Genomic DNA, 15,070 nt, shown 5'->3' on the forward strand with positions numbered 1-15,070 from the left:
AGACACAAAATGCTGGTGTGTCCACTTGGGTCCCTAGGCTCTAGTCAGGGTGCCCCATGCCCCCTTACCTCTCCCGGTGAAGGAGAAAGTAAGGTAGCTTGGGAATGCAGATCGGGACCTAGAAATGAGAGTTCAGTGTAAATTAAAACCAAGGACTTGTGCTGATGAGGCAGAGGGGCGTGACACAGGGGCCCATGTGTGCCTGAGGTGGGGAAACGCAGGCTGCTGAGGCAGTGTCGCCATTTGAGAACTGGCCCCTTGTGGTCAGAGCCCAGGGTGATTGTGGCATCTGCCTGGCAAGGGTCAGTCACTGTCTCTGGGCTAACACAGCACTCAGCATCAGGAAACCCCCAAGAGCCCAGCCCTACTTCCAGCCTTTATAGAGCTCACCCAGGGGTCCAGGTAGGGGAAGTTATTTTTTGCCCTGGGGCTTGAACTTAGGGCCTAAGTGCTGTTTCACCCAAGGCTGGTGCTATGCTCTTGCACTTGAGCCACAGCTCCATTTCTGACTTTTTGGTGGTTCTTTGGAGACAAGAGCTCACTGACTTTCTTGAAGCCCAAGGCTGGCTTCGAACCATGATCTTCAGATCATAATCTCTTGAGTAACTAGGGTTACAGGTGTTGAGCCACCGGAGCCTGGCTTACTTTCTGGGCACTGTTGGAGATTAAAGTCAGGGGCCTGTATTTAGGGTTACCGACTCACTGCTGTGCCATTTATTGCTTGAGATGTGGCTCTATTAGCCTTTTGCTCAGCTGGTCTCAAACCTCCATTGCTCACAAGTGAGATTACAGACACAAACTACCTAACCCAACCCAGGAGGCAGCTCTAGTCTAGAACTTTCATTCCAAACTCAAGGCCGGTTAGAGGTCCACTCACTGCACTTCCTCATCTTCCTGCACTGTACACATGGTCAGGGCCTTTGACCCAGATTCTTCCATTCAGAGTTTCCTGGAGGCACCCAGGAGCCCTGGCCCAGTCCACCCCAGCAGTGGGAGGATGTGGGAGGGTGCTGGCTGTGCTGGGATGGCTCCAGGCCTTAGGGGGGGAGATGTCGAGATCCTGTGGACAAGATGTGTGAGGCTGAGCAGCAAAGAACTCAGGTGTACCCCTCTTCCTTGCCAAATGGACAGGTGGGGTGCTGGTACCTGGCGCAGCTCCCAAGGTGGCAAGGAGGATTTGGGGAACACAATGCAGGCAGTGATGGCTCCAAGGGGCTCCACTTTGAAGTGAGGTTGTGCAGGGGAGGGCAGGCTGAGAGGGGGCATCTTAGCCCATGTGTGTGTGTGTATGCATGCGCACGTGCATTTACAGGACTGGGTTTTGGGTGTGAATCACTGTTAAGGCTTAGGGCTGGCTGTGTGCATGTCTCAGCACCTTCCTGAGGAGGCCCTGGCTTCAGCTAGGCTCAAGTGCCAGGGGCAGTGGAATCCAGCTGTTCCTTCATTGCCATCCCAGGAGGAAGTGCAGACATTCTGGTGTGAGGTCACAGCCCTGCCTTCATGCTCCTGGTTGTGGCGCCCCGGGGGAGCTGGAGGCCAGGAGGGGAGTGGGCCTGCCCAAACTGCAGCAGCAACAGCACCACCACCACCACCCTACTGCTGCTGCCGCTGCCAGAGGCAGAGCCTGCACCAGGGCCGCCTCCGGCCAGCCAGCTCTCTCCCACCAGCAGCCCTGCCCGCACTCTGCAGATGCACAGCAGCCTCCATAATAAAATGCGCGCCCACGAGCCGGGCACTGGTGGAGGCTGAGCCCTGGGAACGAACACCTTTCTGAAATTCTTTGTGGGAGTAAAATTTTGAAATGTTAGGAACTGTCCCAAAGTTAAAGGACCCCACAAATTCTCATCTGGAACACGCTGGCTGACATCAGATGGAATTGGGAAGAGTCTGGGGGACCCCACCCGGCCAGCAAAAGGAGGGGCAGCCCACACCGCTGCTTCTTTAGAAACACAAGTACATAATGTTTATTTGAAATTCCAATTTCTGACAAGCCCCCACAGGCCTGCCTTGCTCCTGAGCCACGTACAAGGAGTGGGCAATGGGGGGCTGGGCTGCCACTCGAGGTGCGCTCCCAGCAGGCCCAGGAAGGGAGACCTGGAGTGGCGGGGGACCCCCCTGGCCAGTTCCGGTCCACAGGCTCTACCGAGTCCCACGAGTGGCAATCCCTGCACGGGCTGCTTTCCCTTCGGAGAGGTACACAAGAGCCCAGGTGCCGGTGTTTTCCAAAACCAGAGTTGGTAGAAAAGAAAATGAAACCCTGTCTTGTACTTTTATCAAAATCCGCAGTAAAAGGGAGAGACTACAAACGCACCCTCTGTGGGGCTTGAGCTCCCCCACTCGCAGACCCCACAAACATAGCTTGTGTCATCCTGAGGCCAGGATGGGCCAGGGAGGCAGGAGGCACAGCAGGGCGGATGGGGTCCCCACTGCACCCCACCACTTGCTGGTGCCTAGCGGCTTCTGTGAAGGGGCAGGCAGGGAGCAGTGCACAGAGACCTGCTTCCACACCGCGGGGGGCGGGGAGGAGCGGGCAGGTGCCCTTTATACAGTGCACTGCGAAACAAGCAACAGTAACAACTAGAAAAGTCCTGGGAACACCTCAGCGCTCCGCTCCTCTAAGGATGAGTGCTGCATGGCAGGAAGGTTGGTGTGATCACAAGCAGGACCGCAGTCTGGGGAAGTGCCTTAGCTTTGTTTCCAGAGGCGGCAAGGGGGGGCTCACAAAGGAAGGGGTGTTGAGGAATGGCTCCAGGAAATGTCCCTTTACTCTAAGATCTCCTCAGAAGACCACCGCCAACCCGGGTGAGCACAGGACTCCCTGGCATTCGCACTGAGAGGAGGAGGAAAGGATGGAGGGACCCAGGAGAGGGGTACACAGGGCTCCTCCTAGGGGTGCTCAGAACATAGGGCTGGCCCCCCTCTGCCCAGTGACTGCCAGCCTGACCCTAGGCTCCCCAAGAGCTTTGAGTAAGCCAGGCCCTGTGTGGGGTGGGGGTGCAGGCAAGTCTGGCGCTCCTGATCACTCCTTCAAATCTGCCTCCCTTTCCTTGTCCTCCCCCTCTGGTGGTCTCCCACCAGTCCTCCATCCTCCCGCCTCCACTCCCTTACCAAGGCCTGCCTGGCCTCTTATTTCCTCTGCCTCCGGCCCCTGGTGTGCACGCCTGGCTCGGGGTCACTGTCCCCCGGCTCGTCGGCAGGCTGCTGCTGCTCTGGGCCCTTGCGGCGCTTCCTGCGCACGTACGCGTGCCCGGGCAGGTGCTTGTGCAGCAGCGCCAGCAGGCACTGCTCTGTCTTGACTGTGCAGCTGAGCACATGGCTGCCGCGGCAGTTGTACAGCTCAGCATTGGTGAACACCTGCTTCATGTCGGTGAGGAACTCCTGCACGGAGCCATAGCTCCCGCACGCACACTTGCTCTGCATTGTCTGGAAGTCCATGGGCTGTGTGATCACCTCGTAGTAGTCCTCCGCCTCGTCCCTTGTCACCGGCTCCCTGGGGAGAAAAGCCAATGGAGCACATGGCGGGGGACACACGGAGCCCGATGGGGCAGGGGCAGCGGGCCGCTCACCGGAAGGGCCAGCTGAAGCGGTACTTGACGATCTTCTGCAGGATCTCCTCGCACTTCTGCAGCTCCAGGCTCTGCCTCCTTGAGCCACGCTTGCTCTGCAGTACCTAGAGGGGAAGAAAGGGCAAGTTTGACAGGCATGGAGAGGGCATCAGTGACAGAAGGGGTGGCACAGATCAAGATGCATGGGCTGGGAACACACTGTGACCAGGATGTCAGCCCTACGAGTGGATGGGCCCTGAACCCAGCCCTGCTGCACAGCTGGGTGCATGCAGGACCCAGAGCCCACCTCAGGGGGCTGGGGTGGGAGTACCTTGTGTCTCTCTGGGGCTAAGGAGAAGGGCAGGCTCTGCCTGTCAGCAACGGTGAGGGCCAGGCCCAGGAGGGTCCCTTTGATCCCCTGGCCTCCTTTACACCCCAATCCCAATTTGATCTGGGAAAACAAGAGGGTTCTCAAGAGCGCACTTCTGTTCTTCAAAGCGAGATCTGAGAGCTGTTAAACACACCGCGACGGGCGGTGGCCTCTCCTCCCTGACAACTGTGGGCACGGGCTGCAGCACCCGCATTGCTGGCATTCCGGGGCCGCCCCTCCGGGCCCACCACAGACACATGCAGACTATTTTAAATCCTTGACAAGCGACAGGCGGCCCCCAACTGGCAGAGCCAGCACTGCAGCTCCCCTGAAGGGGAATGTGGGCAGCAATGCCCAGAGGGGAGGAGGAAGAGGAAGAGGAGGGGCAGGGGAGAAGAGGAAGGGAGGAGGCTACAGCAGACCTGTGTTCTTGGGCTTGCTGAACGGGGTGGGTGGGGCGCGCTTGCACGCTTTCACGCTCACCAGCTCATCCAGCTCCACTTCCTCAGTGGGGACAGGGGCTCCCTTGGGCGGTGGCCTCCGGGTGGGATGTGGTTTTTTGCCGGGCGGCCGCCCAGGCCGGGCTGCCGTGGGGATGACGCACTGCCGGCCCCGGATGAGCTTTCGAGGCCTCACTGCAGGAAAGAGAGTGAGCAAGGCTGGAGCAGGAGCTGCCCATGGTGCCTCCCACATGCAAGCAGCAGGAGGCCAGGCACCAGGCTGTCCCGGCAGAGAATTCCTCAGAGCCCTGTCTCCCATGGAATGGAAGCTGGACGCTATCAGCTTAAAATAGGTAGATCTTGGCTTAGGCCTGTGCCCTGTAGGCAGCAGACCCTGTCCTAAAAATAACCAGCAAAAACACAACCAGGGCGTGGCTCAGCGGTGCTGTGCCAGCCGAGCAAACCTTTGGCCCTGAGTTCAAACCTCAGTACTGCCGAAGAAAAAAAGCAAGCAGAGCAGATAAAGGGTGCACATGCTTGCTTACTCCCGAAGACCTTTCTGAAGATAGCCTCTCTGCCTCCCTGCCCAGACTCCATAAAATGAGGCACCTAGGGAGTCCCCTGTAACCCACTCACTGCGGGCAGCCCCAGCACGTCCCCGAGTGGGGAGTTGTAGGGTGCAGTGAAGCGGGCCCTGTCTCAGCCTCATCGACCCCACCCACCACCTCGTCCTTTCCTTCTTCGGGACGCTGCACAGCTCCGCTTCCAGTGAGTCAACTGGTCTAAGAGTTCCATGGACTTTTCTGCCCAGGCTGGCTTGAAACTTCAGTGTTCTGTTTTCACACCTCAGCCTCCTGAGTAACTGGGATTAGAGGCAGGAGCTACTGGTGCCTTTTTCAGAGGAAAGCTGGCACAGACCTTCTGGAAGGCCAGGCTGGCTCCAGTGCTTTCTTGCATTCTGAGCACCAGATGGGGCACCAGGCCATGTCCGTCACCCCTACAGGGGCTTCACCAAGGACACATGTATGGCTTGCGCCAGGTGCTGGATGGCAGGTGCCTGACCATTTCTCAGGGCACCTCAGGCAGTGCGTGGCAAGGATGAGCTCAAGGCTTCAAGACGCCTTTTCCACCAGCTCTCCTGGCAAACACCTTGGGTGGCAGGAACTGGTAGGGAGGCAGAAACGGCACTGGCGCTGCAGCATGGAGACCACAGGTGGGTCCCCACTTTATTCCTGTACTGCACTTAAGCACCAAATACCCCCTAATCTTTGGCAGACAGCTGGGACGCCTGGAGAGAAAACTGAAGTGCTCCTCCAAAAAAGAGAGGCGGTACAAGTGGAGAGCCATCCTGCTGGAAAAGCTGCTGCAGCATTGCTGTGAACATTCTCTGCTCTCAATGTCCACGGCCCAGAGAAGGCAGGAACCTGAAGTGCCACGCCTGGGACTCACCATGAGCCACACAGGGCAAGGACCATGGGCACCATCAAAATGACTTCAGAGCTGTGACCGAGGGAGGTCAGTCAGGTCAACAGGACTCAGTTGCAAACACCCATGTGCCATGTGGCACGCATATAGGATGAAGCCATTGTCTCCTGGCATTGACCCATAAACCTCAGCCTCCTCCTCCTCCAGCCCCCTGCCCGCTGCACTCCAGAAAAGACAATGAGTTAGGCAGAAGATACTCTAAGAGTGACACTGCTCTGTACCATGGGCCAAGACAGGCATGGCAGGGGATCTTCCCTATACAGGCTGCCAGTTTATGTCTGCATGCCGGTGCTCCACAAAGCAAGTGCTGACAATGGCACTGTGAATGTCTTCTGAGCCATGGCAGTTTTGAGCTCACAGTCCCAGAACAGAAGACAGTGAGGCTGAGCATCTATGTGGCTCACACATGTAATTCTCACAACTCAGGAGACTGAATCTGAGGATCGTGGTTTGAAGCCAACCTGGGCAGTAAAGTCCCTGAGACTTCTCTCCAATAAACTACCAAAAGCTATTAGTAGAGTTCTGATAGAATGTTAACCTGAGCACAAAAGCTCAGGGAACAGGTGCCCAGGCGCTGAGTTCAAGCCCCAGGACCAGCACACGTGAACGCACGCATGCACACATACACAGCGCTAAGGGACAGCCCTGACTAGCCATGGGTTAGCCTAGAGACTGCAAGGTGACCACACAACTCCACACTTACGCCGTAAGCCAGCCACCTCGTAGTCCTCCTCCTCCTCTTCCTCCCCCTCCTCCTCTTCCTCTTCCTCCTCCTCTGAATTGCTTTCTGCGCCTTCACTGTCCTCTGAGGTGGACTCCTCAGTGTAGTTCCTGTGAGGAAAAGCCAGATCACGACCGTTTGCACAGTTCTGGGAAGACAGGCCCATCACAGACTCGAGAGAGCTGACACCAGGACAGACAGATGGTCACAAGACAAAAAGGACCCTTCGAGCATGTGGCAGCGTGAGGTCCCTCAGAAATCAAGACCAAAATGCAACCCTACACAGGCTCATTGAGAACACAACCACTCTGTCTCACAGAGGAGCCTCACTGGGTGGCATTTCCGGTTCTGTGACAGTGGAGGGATGCACAGGGGGACAGGTGTGCCTCTACCTTGATGGCTGCCAGCCAGGAGCAGAGACAGCTTGCAGATGACCGGACATCAAAGCAATGGTAATCCCAGCCCAGAACAGCTGCCCCAGCCGAGCCCTGCCACTGGGAGCAGCAGGCCTCATCCAAGGGGAGCTGGAATGGAGTGAGAAAACCCAGGACCCCACTAAGGGGGGGGTTGAGGGGGGGTGGCGGCCAGGATCAAAAGGATCCGCCCTTCCCAGGGGATCAAGGCGCCTCCGGACCGCCCTTTCATAACCTTCATCTGTGGTGTGGAAAACAAGGCCTTCACTTGGCGAACACTAGATGTCCTCTCTCAGCTCCCAAGCCCTGCGTGTGGCATGGGGACATCAAGTGCAGATTGGGGCTCCACCTCTACTTGGAACTGGCTGCAGTCTCTGGGGCCAGTGCAACCATGAAAGATGGCTCCCACCATCGTAGGGCAGCAGTCTTGGGCAAAGATGAGAACTGTGACCTCCTGAGCTGGGCGATGGCAGCTTATATGGAGGCAGAGGTGTGGGGGGTGGGGAATAGGGGGTGCTGGGCTGAGGCACAATTCCGGGACAGAGCAAAGCCCCAGGGGTATGTGAACAATAAATCGCTTGTAGCGAGCACACTCAGAGCAGCCAGGGCCCTGAAACTATAGGCTTTATTCTAGAAGCTATGGAAAAACTAAATTGTGCGCTGGCACTCTGAGGTCACAACAGCTGGGATGAACAAGACGGGCGGGTGGGTGGGAGCAGGTAGAGGACCTGGAGTGAAGGGAAGGGGCACAGGGATGGCCAGTAGCGAGGTGACTCACTCCTGTAGGATGGAGGACCCAAGGTGGGCTAGCTGACATGCAGCAAAGGGCGAAATTCAAGGCTGAGCTGGGAGGGACTGGGGAGAACAGTGATTGGTTACAAAGTAACCATGAAGAAGGAAGAGGCAAGGGAGAAGAAGGCATTATGGTCAAGAAGACTGGCCATGTGGCCAACGTGAATGTCAGTACTTCATCCAAAATTAGACCAGGCACTAAAGCCCCACTGAAGCACCATCAATCAGCAGGCCCGGAACTTCAAAGGAGCATGCCAAGCTGCCCACAATCACTTAGCTGAGTAACCGAAGCTTACTTATTTTGGAAAGAAGGAAGTCTCACCTGCCACGGGAATTGCGCCTGGCAGTGGCAGGCTGGCAGGCTGGGCACTGCCACTCACCATCTGGTACTTCATAGAGGGCTGGCCTCAGACAAAACAGGTGGAAGGCTTTATTACACTCATCACACAAGATCAATTTATCATCCTCACCTGCAAAGAGATAAAGCTATGAGCCTCAGCAGCAGGGCAAGGCCACCAAGCAGAAACATGGGGGGCAAGCACACTGCAAAGGGGCCTCCCTGCGGCAGCTGGCCTTTTTATAAAGTCCATCTTCTGAAAAGAGATGTAGCATAAACCAGACTATAGGGAACATAGGATAGGAGCCTCCTTACTTGTCCATTTCTCTACATCTACTCAGAACCAGGACAAGACAGCAATGAAAGATGATGAAGAACTGTGTGGCCTTCTCCCCCTCTGCCCCCAGGGGTATTAGGTATGGCTCCCACATGTGGAGCTGCCAAGCTCATCAACTTCCCGGGGTGGACCAGATCTGCGCCAACTTTGTGTCCACAACTGCTCTACAGACTTCCTTCCCATCCTAGCCTGCCTCATCAGACAACCCAGCCACTGTGAGGTCTGAGAGTTCAGCATTAAGCCTAGACGTTCCATGACACACAAACACTGCCCCCTGCTGGAGGAGCACCACCTCACGTATGGATGAGGTGGAGATTTAACGAAAACACATAAACCAAATGAACTAGTTTTGGTTTCTAGACACTGTGGATTGAAGGGAGTAGCTACTCTTGCTGTATACCGAGGAACCTCTATTTCCCAGTCAAGAGCCTGCAGGACTGGCATCAGACAGATTCTCAAGAGAAGCTCCCCCACATCCATTCAAAGGAAAGAACTGAAAACAGAAATTCCATCCCTATAATACATTCAGATGAACCAATCTGATCAATATATACATATACCTTTCTTTCGACAAACTTTGCATCTAGCATTTTCTGCTGACATATCCCACTTGATGCAGGCATCGAGCATCCCAAGTAAAACGTGCATTCTGGAAAATGTCTGTGCTTCACGGATCGCTGTCTTCCATTTTTCCAGCGCAGATGCAACCTAAGCAAAGAGCAGAGCAGACCAGCTTTACTAAAATGAAAAACATACAAGACTGGGAAGGGGTGGAAATAAAGAATTCTGAGGACAACTACCTCCCAGAGTGGCAGCAATCTACCCTGCTTGGGTGTTTATCATGAGATCCGATTAAAGCTGGGCATGGTGACCTGTGTCACCCCAGCTACACAGGAAGTGTAAACAGTCACAGTAAATCACAGTCCAGGTAAGCCAGCCCTGAGATAGACACAGAACCTATTAAAATATGTTGGGGATTTAGCTCAGTGGAAGAGCACTTGCCTGTCAATTAAGTACAAGCCCCCCTCCCTCATTCTCAGCTGGGGGGAAGTGGAGCTAAAACCCCTGGAAATGGAAACAAGAGGCTTTTTTGCTTTGTTGTTTTATTATCCTTTTCTTGTGGTCTTGTTTATCTATCTTTGGGAGAGTAGGGTGCACAGAAATGGAGGGACAAAGAGTGAACAAATGCAGCTGTGGTACTCACTAGATACTATGTTGAAAATGAACTATGCAACTTGTGATGGAGATGGGAGGGAAAAACTGGAGAGAGCAAAGGAAGGGGCCACACTGTCTAAAAAGAAACAGTATTTGTTACCTGATTTATTTAACTGTAACCCCTCTGTACTTCACCTTCATAGTAACAATTTTAAAGACTCTAAAACAAAAAGGGCTGGGGCATGGCTCATGTGATAGCCTGCCTGACTAGCTCAAGATTCAAACCCCAGTCCTTCCAAAAATCATGGCTCCCAAGAACAAATAACTTGTCCAAGTCCACTCTAACACTGAGGGGAGGGAGAAGATGAAGGACCAGGGCCTTGCTTCTGGTGAATACACTTCAAAACAGTTATGAGGCTAAGAGTGTGGCTTAGTGGTAAAGTGCTTGCCTAGAATGCATGAGACCCTGGGTTTAATATCACAGTACCACATAAATAAAATAAACAACCGTTAAATGTAGGAACACTTAGGTGCTGTAAGTGGTAGCATGCAACAATGCCCCACAGCAAATAGAATTGAGGCTCATACAATGAGGGGCATTGCAGCATTAGTCTGTGCCACATACAACCCAAGGTCCCATGGCCCAGAAATGGTAAACAGTATCTACAAAGCCTTCTGCCAGCTTTACTTTATCAGCAGGATACACTCTTGTTGTCTCCTCCTGTCCCAAGATAGCCACATAAACACAGCAAGAATAGGGGATTCCTCCTCTACAACATGCACATTTTTTTTCACCACTATTTATGTGGTGCTGAGGAATCGAACCCAGGACTTCATGCATGCTAGGCAAGCACTCTACCACTAAGCCACATTCCCAGCTCCAAGATGCACATTTTAAGAGGAAACTTAGGGGGATGCAATGTGTCCAGAGGGAGGGCTGCCTCGCTAGCCTTTCCAGGGTCACAGAGGTAAACACACAGGACTACAGATCCCAATCCACTTTCCCTTCTTTACAATTCAAGCTACGTAGTCCCCAAATGTTTTCAAAAGTGCCAACAGGAATTTTAGGTTTAAGCAGGGATGAATAGGCGAGCTTTTCTGTCCTCTAGTGGACAGCTGTGGTAGTGCAAAGGAGACTGAAAAAAAATCCCTCATGCATAGGTGTACCCAGTGTGCTTGCTTCCTAATCATTTCCTATCTACTATAAAACATGGGAATCCTAGAACTCATTCAATTTTATGATTAATATTGTTGTTGTTCATTCATAAAGCGTATAACAGTGGTTCATTCCATCTTATTGCAATTAAGATTTCACCACACATTATATGCTTTTTCTTTGTCCTTTTGTCAACACTCAGGTTGTTTCTATGTTGTGGTTGCTGAAAGATCATTTTTACTGGGATCAAAGTCTGCTCAAGGTCCCACAGTAACTCTGGGCCAGGTCTCAAGATTTGCAAGCCAATGCTGTTGGCATTATACATAGTGGGTAATTATTAATATCTTGTTACATCCAGAGTTACCCACTAGATAAGACTCCTAACAGCTTCTAATTTTAAGTGCTAAAACATTACACACTCAACACTTCAGAGAAGATTCCTTCTCTTGTTGCACAAGAATCCAAGCAGGGGCTGGGAATATGGCCTAGTGGCAAGAGAGCCTGCCTCGTACACATGAAGCCCTGGGTTCAATTCCCCAGTATCACATATATAGAAAATGGCCAGAAGTGGCACTGTGGCTCAAGTGGCAGAGTGCTGGCCTTGAGCAAAAGGAAGCCAGGGACAGCGCTCAGGCCCTGAGTCCAAGGCCCAGGACTGGCAAAAAAAAAAAAAAAGAATCCAAGCAGTTCAGTACATGAGACGAGAAAAACAAAATTAAAAGGGTTGGTTGGGTGTTGGTAGCTCATTCAGGAGTTCTGGAGAATTGAGGTTGAAAGCCAGCCTGAACAGAAGTCTATGAAACTCCATCTCTAATTAACCAGCAAAAAGCTGGTTGAAGGGGCTGGGGATATAGCCTAGTGGCAAGAGTGCCTGCCTCGGATACACGAGGCCCTAGGTTCAATTCCCCAGCACCACATATACAGAAAACGGCCAGAAGCGGCGCTGTGGTTCAAGTGGCGGAGTGCTAGCCTTGAGCGGGAAGAAGCCAGGGACAGTGCTCAGGCCCTGGGTCCAAGGCCCAGGACTGGCCAAAAAAAAAAAAAGCTGATTGAAGGCATGGCTCAAATGGTAGAGCACAAGCCTTAAGTGAAAATACTGAGACTGTGTCCAAGCCCTGAGTTCAAGTTCCAGTACAAACAAACAGTTTACATTTATAAAGAAGGAAATCTGAAGCCTAAGTGAGAGGCTTCTGTAGCAGCTTTCAAAGTGTGAACTTGGGAAGCAGAGGGCAGTAGGAGATGTCCGAGGTGGGGCTGAGCTGCCCTTGTGGATGGGCTGAGGACAGAGTGCAGGGTACCAGGTTCCTGGAGGCCCTAGCGTGGCCTAATTCATTTTCCATGTTGGCACTCATGTCTAGACCTACAGCAGGAACATAGCTCCCTCCCTACACCAAGAACAACACTCAGCCAAGGTCACTCTGGTGTGGGCTTTAATACTCAAAACAGCCAATGGGCATCCAGTACCTATTAGTTCTCAGAACAAAACTTTCCAGAAGAAAGAGAAAAGGTGGGAGAAGATGGAACTCTTGAAAATACACATCAAGAAAAAAAAAGATGATGTAACAAGACCACAACAATATGCCTAAGGGAAAAATATTTGGCAAAGGAGACTAGATAACGATCTGGTATCTGATGTCCTGCAGAAGGTTAGCAACGCCAGAAAGTCCCTCAGGACAAAGGGAAGGGAAGATAATGTAAAGACAGCAGGAGAACGAAACCTCTAGGTCTCCTGAACTTTTCTTCTGGAGAGGGAGAGGACAACAGGGTTGGCACCCCAATGTGTTATGTTTGCCTGAGAGCAGAACCTGGGTCAGTGACAGAAAAGCCTGCTTCATCTCATGAAAGGTCAACATGAACCCAATGGCCTGATTCATTCCTCCATGGGTGACCCCCCAGGCTCCTCTGGGAAGTTCTAAGTAGCCAAATGACTTCCAAACATGGCATGGACAGTCCTTTATTAGATGTCTGAGGAGAAGGAAGTGTAGGGTGCTAAGAGGCTGGAGTGTCAGGAAGGGTTAGGGAAGCTCCATGTAACCCCACCCTCAGCTCTGTCTTATAGGCTCAACCAGTACCTGCACGGGTACACATCATCCAATGCTGCCTGCACTCCATGAGCCCTTACAGCAAATCATGCGTTCTGAGCACTGTCAAAACCCGCCACCCCTCCATGGCAGTAGATGCAGCAACCTGGGACCTGCACCTTACATCAGCATACCTTTCTGCCAGGCTGGCCTCAATCTGCTATCCTCCCATTCTCAGGCTCCCAAGTGGCTAGGATTACCTGCACAAGCCACTACTGGCAGGCAGCTGAAAAGTGCCTTTCTTTTAACATACAATGTATTCACAGTCAGCCTTGGAAGACAAGGAGATTCTGGCAAGTGTTACATACAGCACAATGAACCTTGAGGTCACCAAGTTCCTCACGGGAAACATAAACTGCTCGGTCCCACGTACAGCACCATGCTGCCAGTGGCTGCTGATGTGGAGAGTGAAGCACCCCTGGGTGGGCAGGCTCAAGGGTGGGGAGATGAAGAAGCCACAGGCAGATGTGCTAACAAGTGACAGTGCTAGTTAATTCACAGAACATACAACAGGAAACTCTATACCAAGTGTATTATTTCATACAACTTTGTGTTGGGGGGAGACGGCACAGTCCTCTGCCCATCATCCCATAGCCCTAGAGACATACCTGTGCTCTACAAAACAGTCTGAAAAACATCAATTCAGTACAAAATGATACTTTAAAAAAGAAACACTAGTCAGCACTGGTGGCTCATGCATGTAAACCTAACTACTTGGAAGGCTGAGATTAAGAGGACTGGAGTTCAAGGACAGCCTTGGCAGAAAGACCTTCTCAAGAAAAAGCTGGACACAGTGGCATGCCTGTTTTTCCAGCTACCAGAAAAAACCTAGATGGCTGTGCTCAGGCACAGCTGGGCAGAAAGTGAAACTCTATGTCAAAAATAAGCAAAAATCAGGACATGGTCAGAACACCTGTCTAGTAAGTGCAAGGTTCTGAGTTCAAATCCCAGTACAACTCTTCCATTTAAGACTCAGGGCACAGTGCTCAGAAGCAGCTAGGAAGTATACACAGGATTAGAGCAATTGAAAACCAAATCAATTTCCTACACTATCATAAACTAGTGGTGACTAAATACCTTTGCTTCTTCTACCATTTTTTTCTCTTCATCCAATTCCTCAGTTTTTGCAGTATCTTCACTCTGGAGTTTTCTTCTCTTCTGCTTGGGAGCCATGAAGCCTTGCAGAAATTTCTTTATCACACTGGCCTGAAGGGCAATGACACACTCACCAAAATCTTTCAGCTTCTCTAAGGAAATAACCTGCAGGAAATGGTTTGAACATTAGACTCAGGCCAAGGGAAAGATGGAAGCAGTGTGACTTTCAATGCAGTATTTCAGACAGCTCCAAAGAACCATGGTACAGTTTACCTACATTCCTGTGCTCACAGAATGGACAACACATTTAAAATTATCAACTACATCCCCCTTCCCAGTGAAGGGATTCACAGAAAGGTCACGCAAAATTCGGAAATTCCGTCAACTTGAGGAACTTGAGTACCTACTACATTCAAAGGGCCGCCTAGATGCATACAGACCAAAGAGAAAACAACCACACTGCCTTTTCACTAACAGTCAGGGGGTTGTGATCCCCTCTAAGGCTCACATCGAATGTATGTATTTTATGAGATAGACCAGCTAGATCATGTCATCAGAACTGTGGGGTTGGGGTTGGGGGTGGGGGTGGGAGATTCAACTCAGGGCCTTCAGTTAAAACCAGGCTCTTCAATACTGCACATTATCCTGCCAGTCCCCAAAATCATGCCAATTTACAAAATAACACTTTGTAGAAATACAAAAAACCCCAATGATGGAAGATGTGGGGCTGGTTTTATTTAGCACATCTCCAGGTAAATAAAAGAGTCTGCACATCTGTCTACCCTCACTCTACAGAGGACACAGCGGGGGCAGCATTGCCTCACCAACCAGCACACTGCTAGCAATGCGCCCACAGGACCCCGGGACGTTGCTCCTAAGGGTGCTATGCTTACCCGGGCTTCAAACTCCGCTGTCTCTTCCACATAGCCAAGGCCTCCTTTCTGCAACCGTGTTGCCACTTCAATGAGGTCACTCCTGAGAAAGTTCAAGAGCTCCTGGTTGCCATCACAAGCTCTCAGACCCAAATTTGGCTTCCGAGCCAAATGAATGGAGTGAATAATATCATGGTACCTGGAAGAGTTAAAAAGAGAGAAGAAACCTTTCAAAGTGTTCAGGAAATTCCAATTACTAGGGGCTGGGGCC

The 15,070-nt window shown here is 52.0% G+C and overlaps 1 protein-coding gene across 1 annotated transcript in view; it reads right to left on the reverse strand.

Moving 5' to 3' along the window:
• Window positions 1-1,937: 1,937 nt before the first annotated feature.
• The window catches only part of Baz1b (bromodomain adjacent to zinc finger domain 1B), a 59,883-nt gene continuing 46,750 nt past the window's right edge, over window positions 1,938-15,070 (reverse strand). The window contains exons 12-19 of the mRNA XM_048369077.1: window positions 14,821-14,998; window positions 13,910-14,092; window positions 9,001-9,148; window positions 8,089-8,236; window positions 6,544-6,671; window positions 4,399-4,550; window positions 3,567-3,670; window positions 1,938-3,490 (exon numbers count right to left, since the gene is read on the reverse strand). Of these exons, the coding sequence (XP_048225034.1) occupies window positions 3,127-3,490; window positions 3,567-3,670; window positions 4,399-4,550; window positions 6,544-6,671; window positions 8,089-8,236; window positions 9,001-9,148; window positions 13,910-14,092; window positions 14,821-14,998 (1,405 nt within the window). The 3' untranslated portion in view covers window positions 1,938-3,126. The remainder of the gene's footprint in view (window positions 3,491-3,566; window positions 3,671-4,398; window positions 4,551-6,543; window positions 6,672-8,088; window positions 8,237-9,000; window positions 9,149-13,909; window positions 14,093-14,820; window positions 14,999-15,070) is intronic.

Source organism: Perognathus longimembris, chromosome 1 (assembly GCF_023159225.1).
Source record: "Perognathus longimembris pacificus isolate PPM17 chromosome 1, ASM2315922v1, whole genome shotgun sequence".
In the NCBI taxonomy this organism is placed as follows: Eukaryota; Metazoa; Chordata; class Mammalia; order Rodentia; family Heteromyidae; genus Perognathus; species Perognathus longimembris.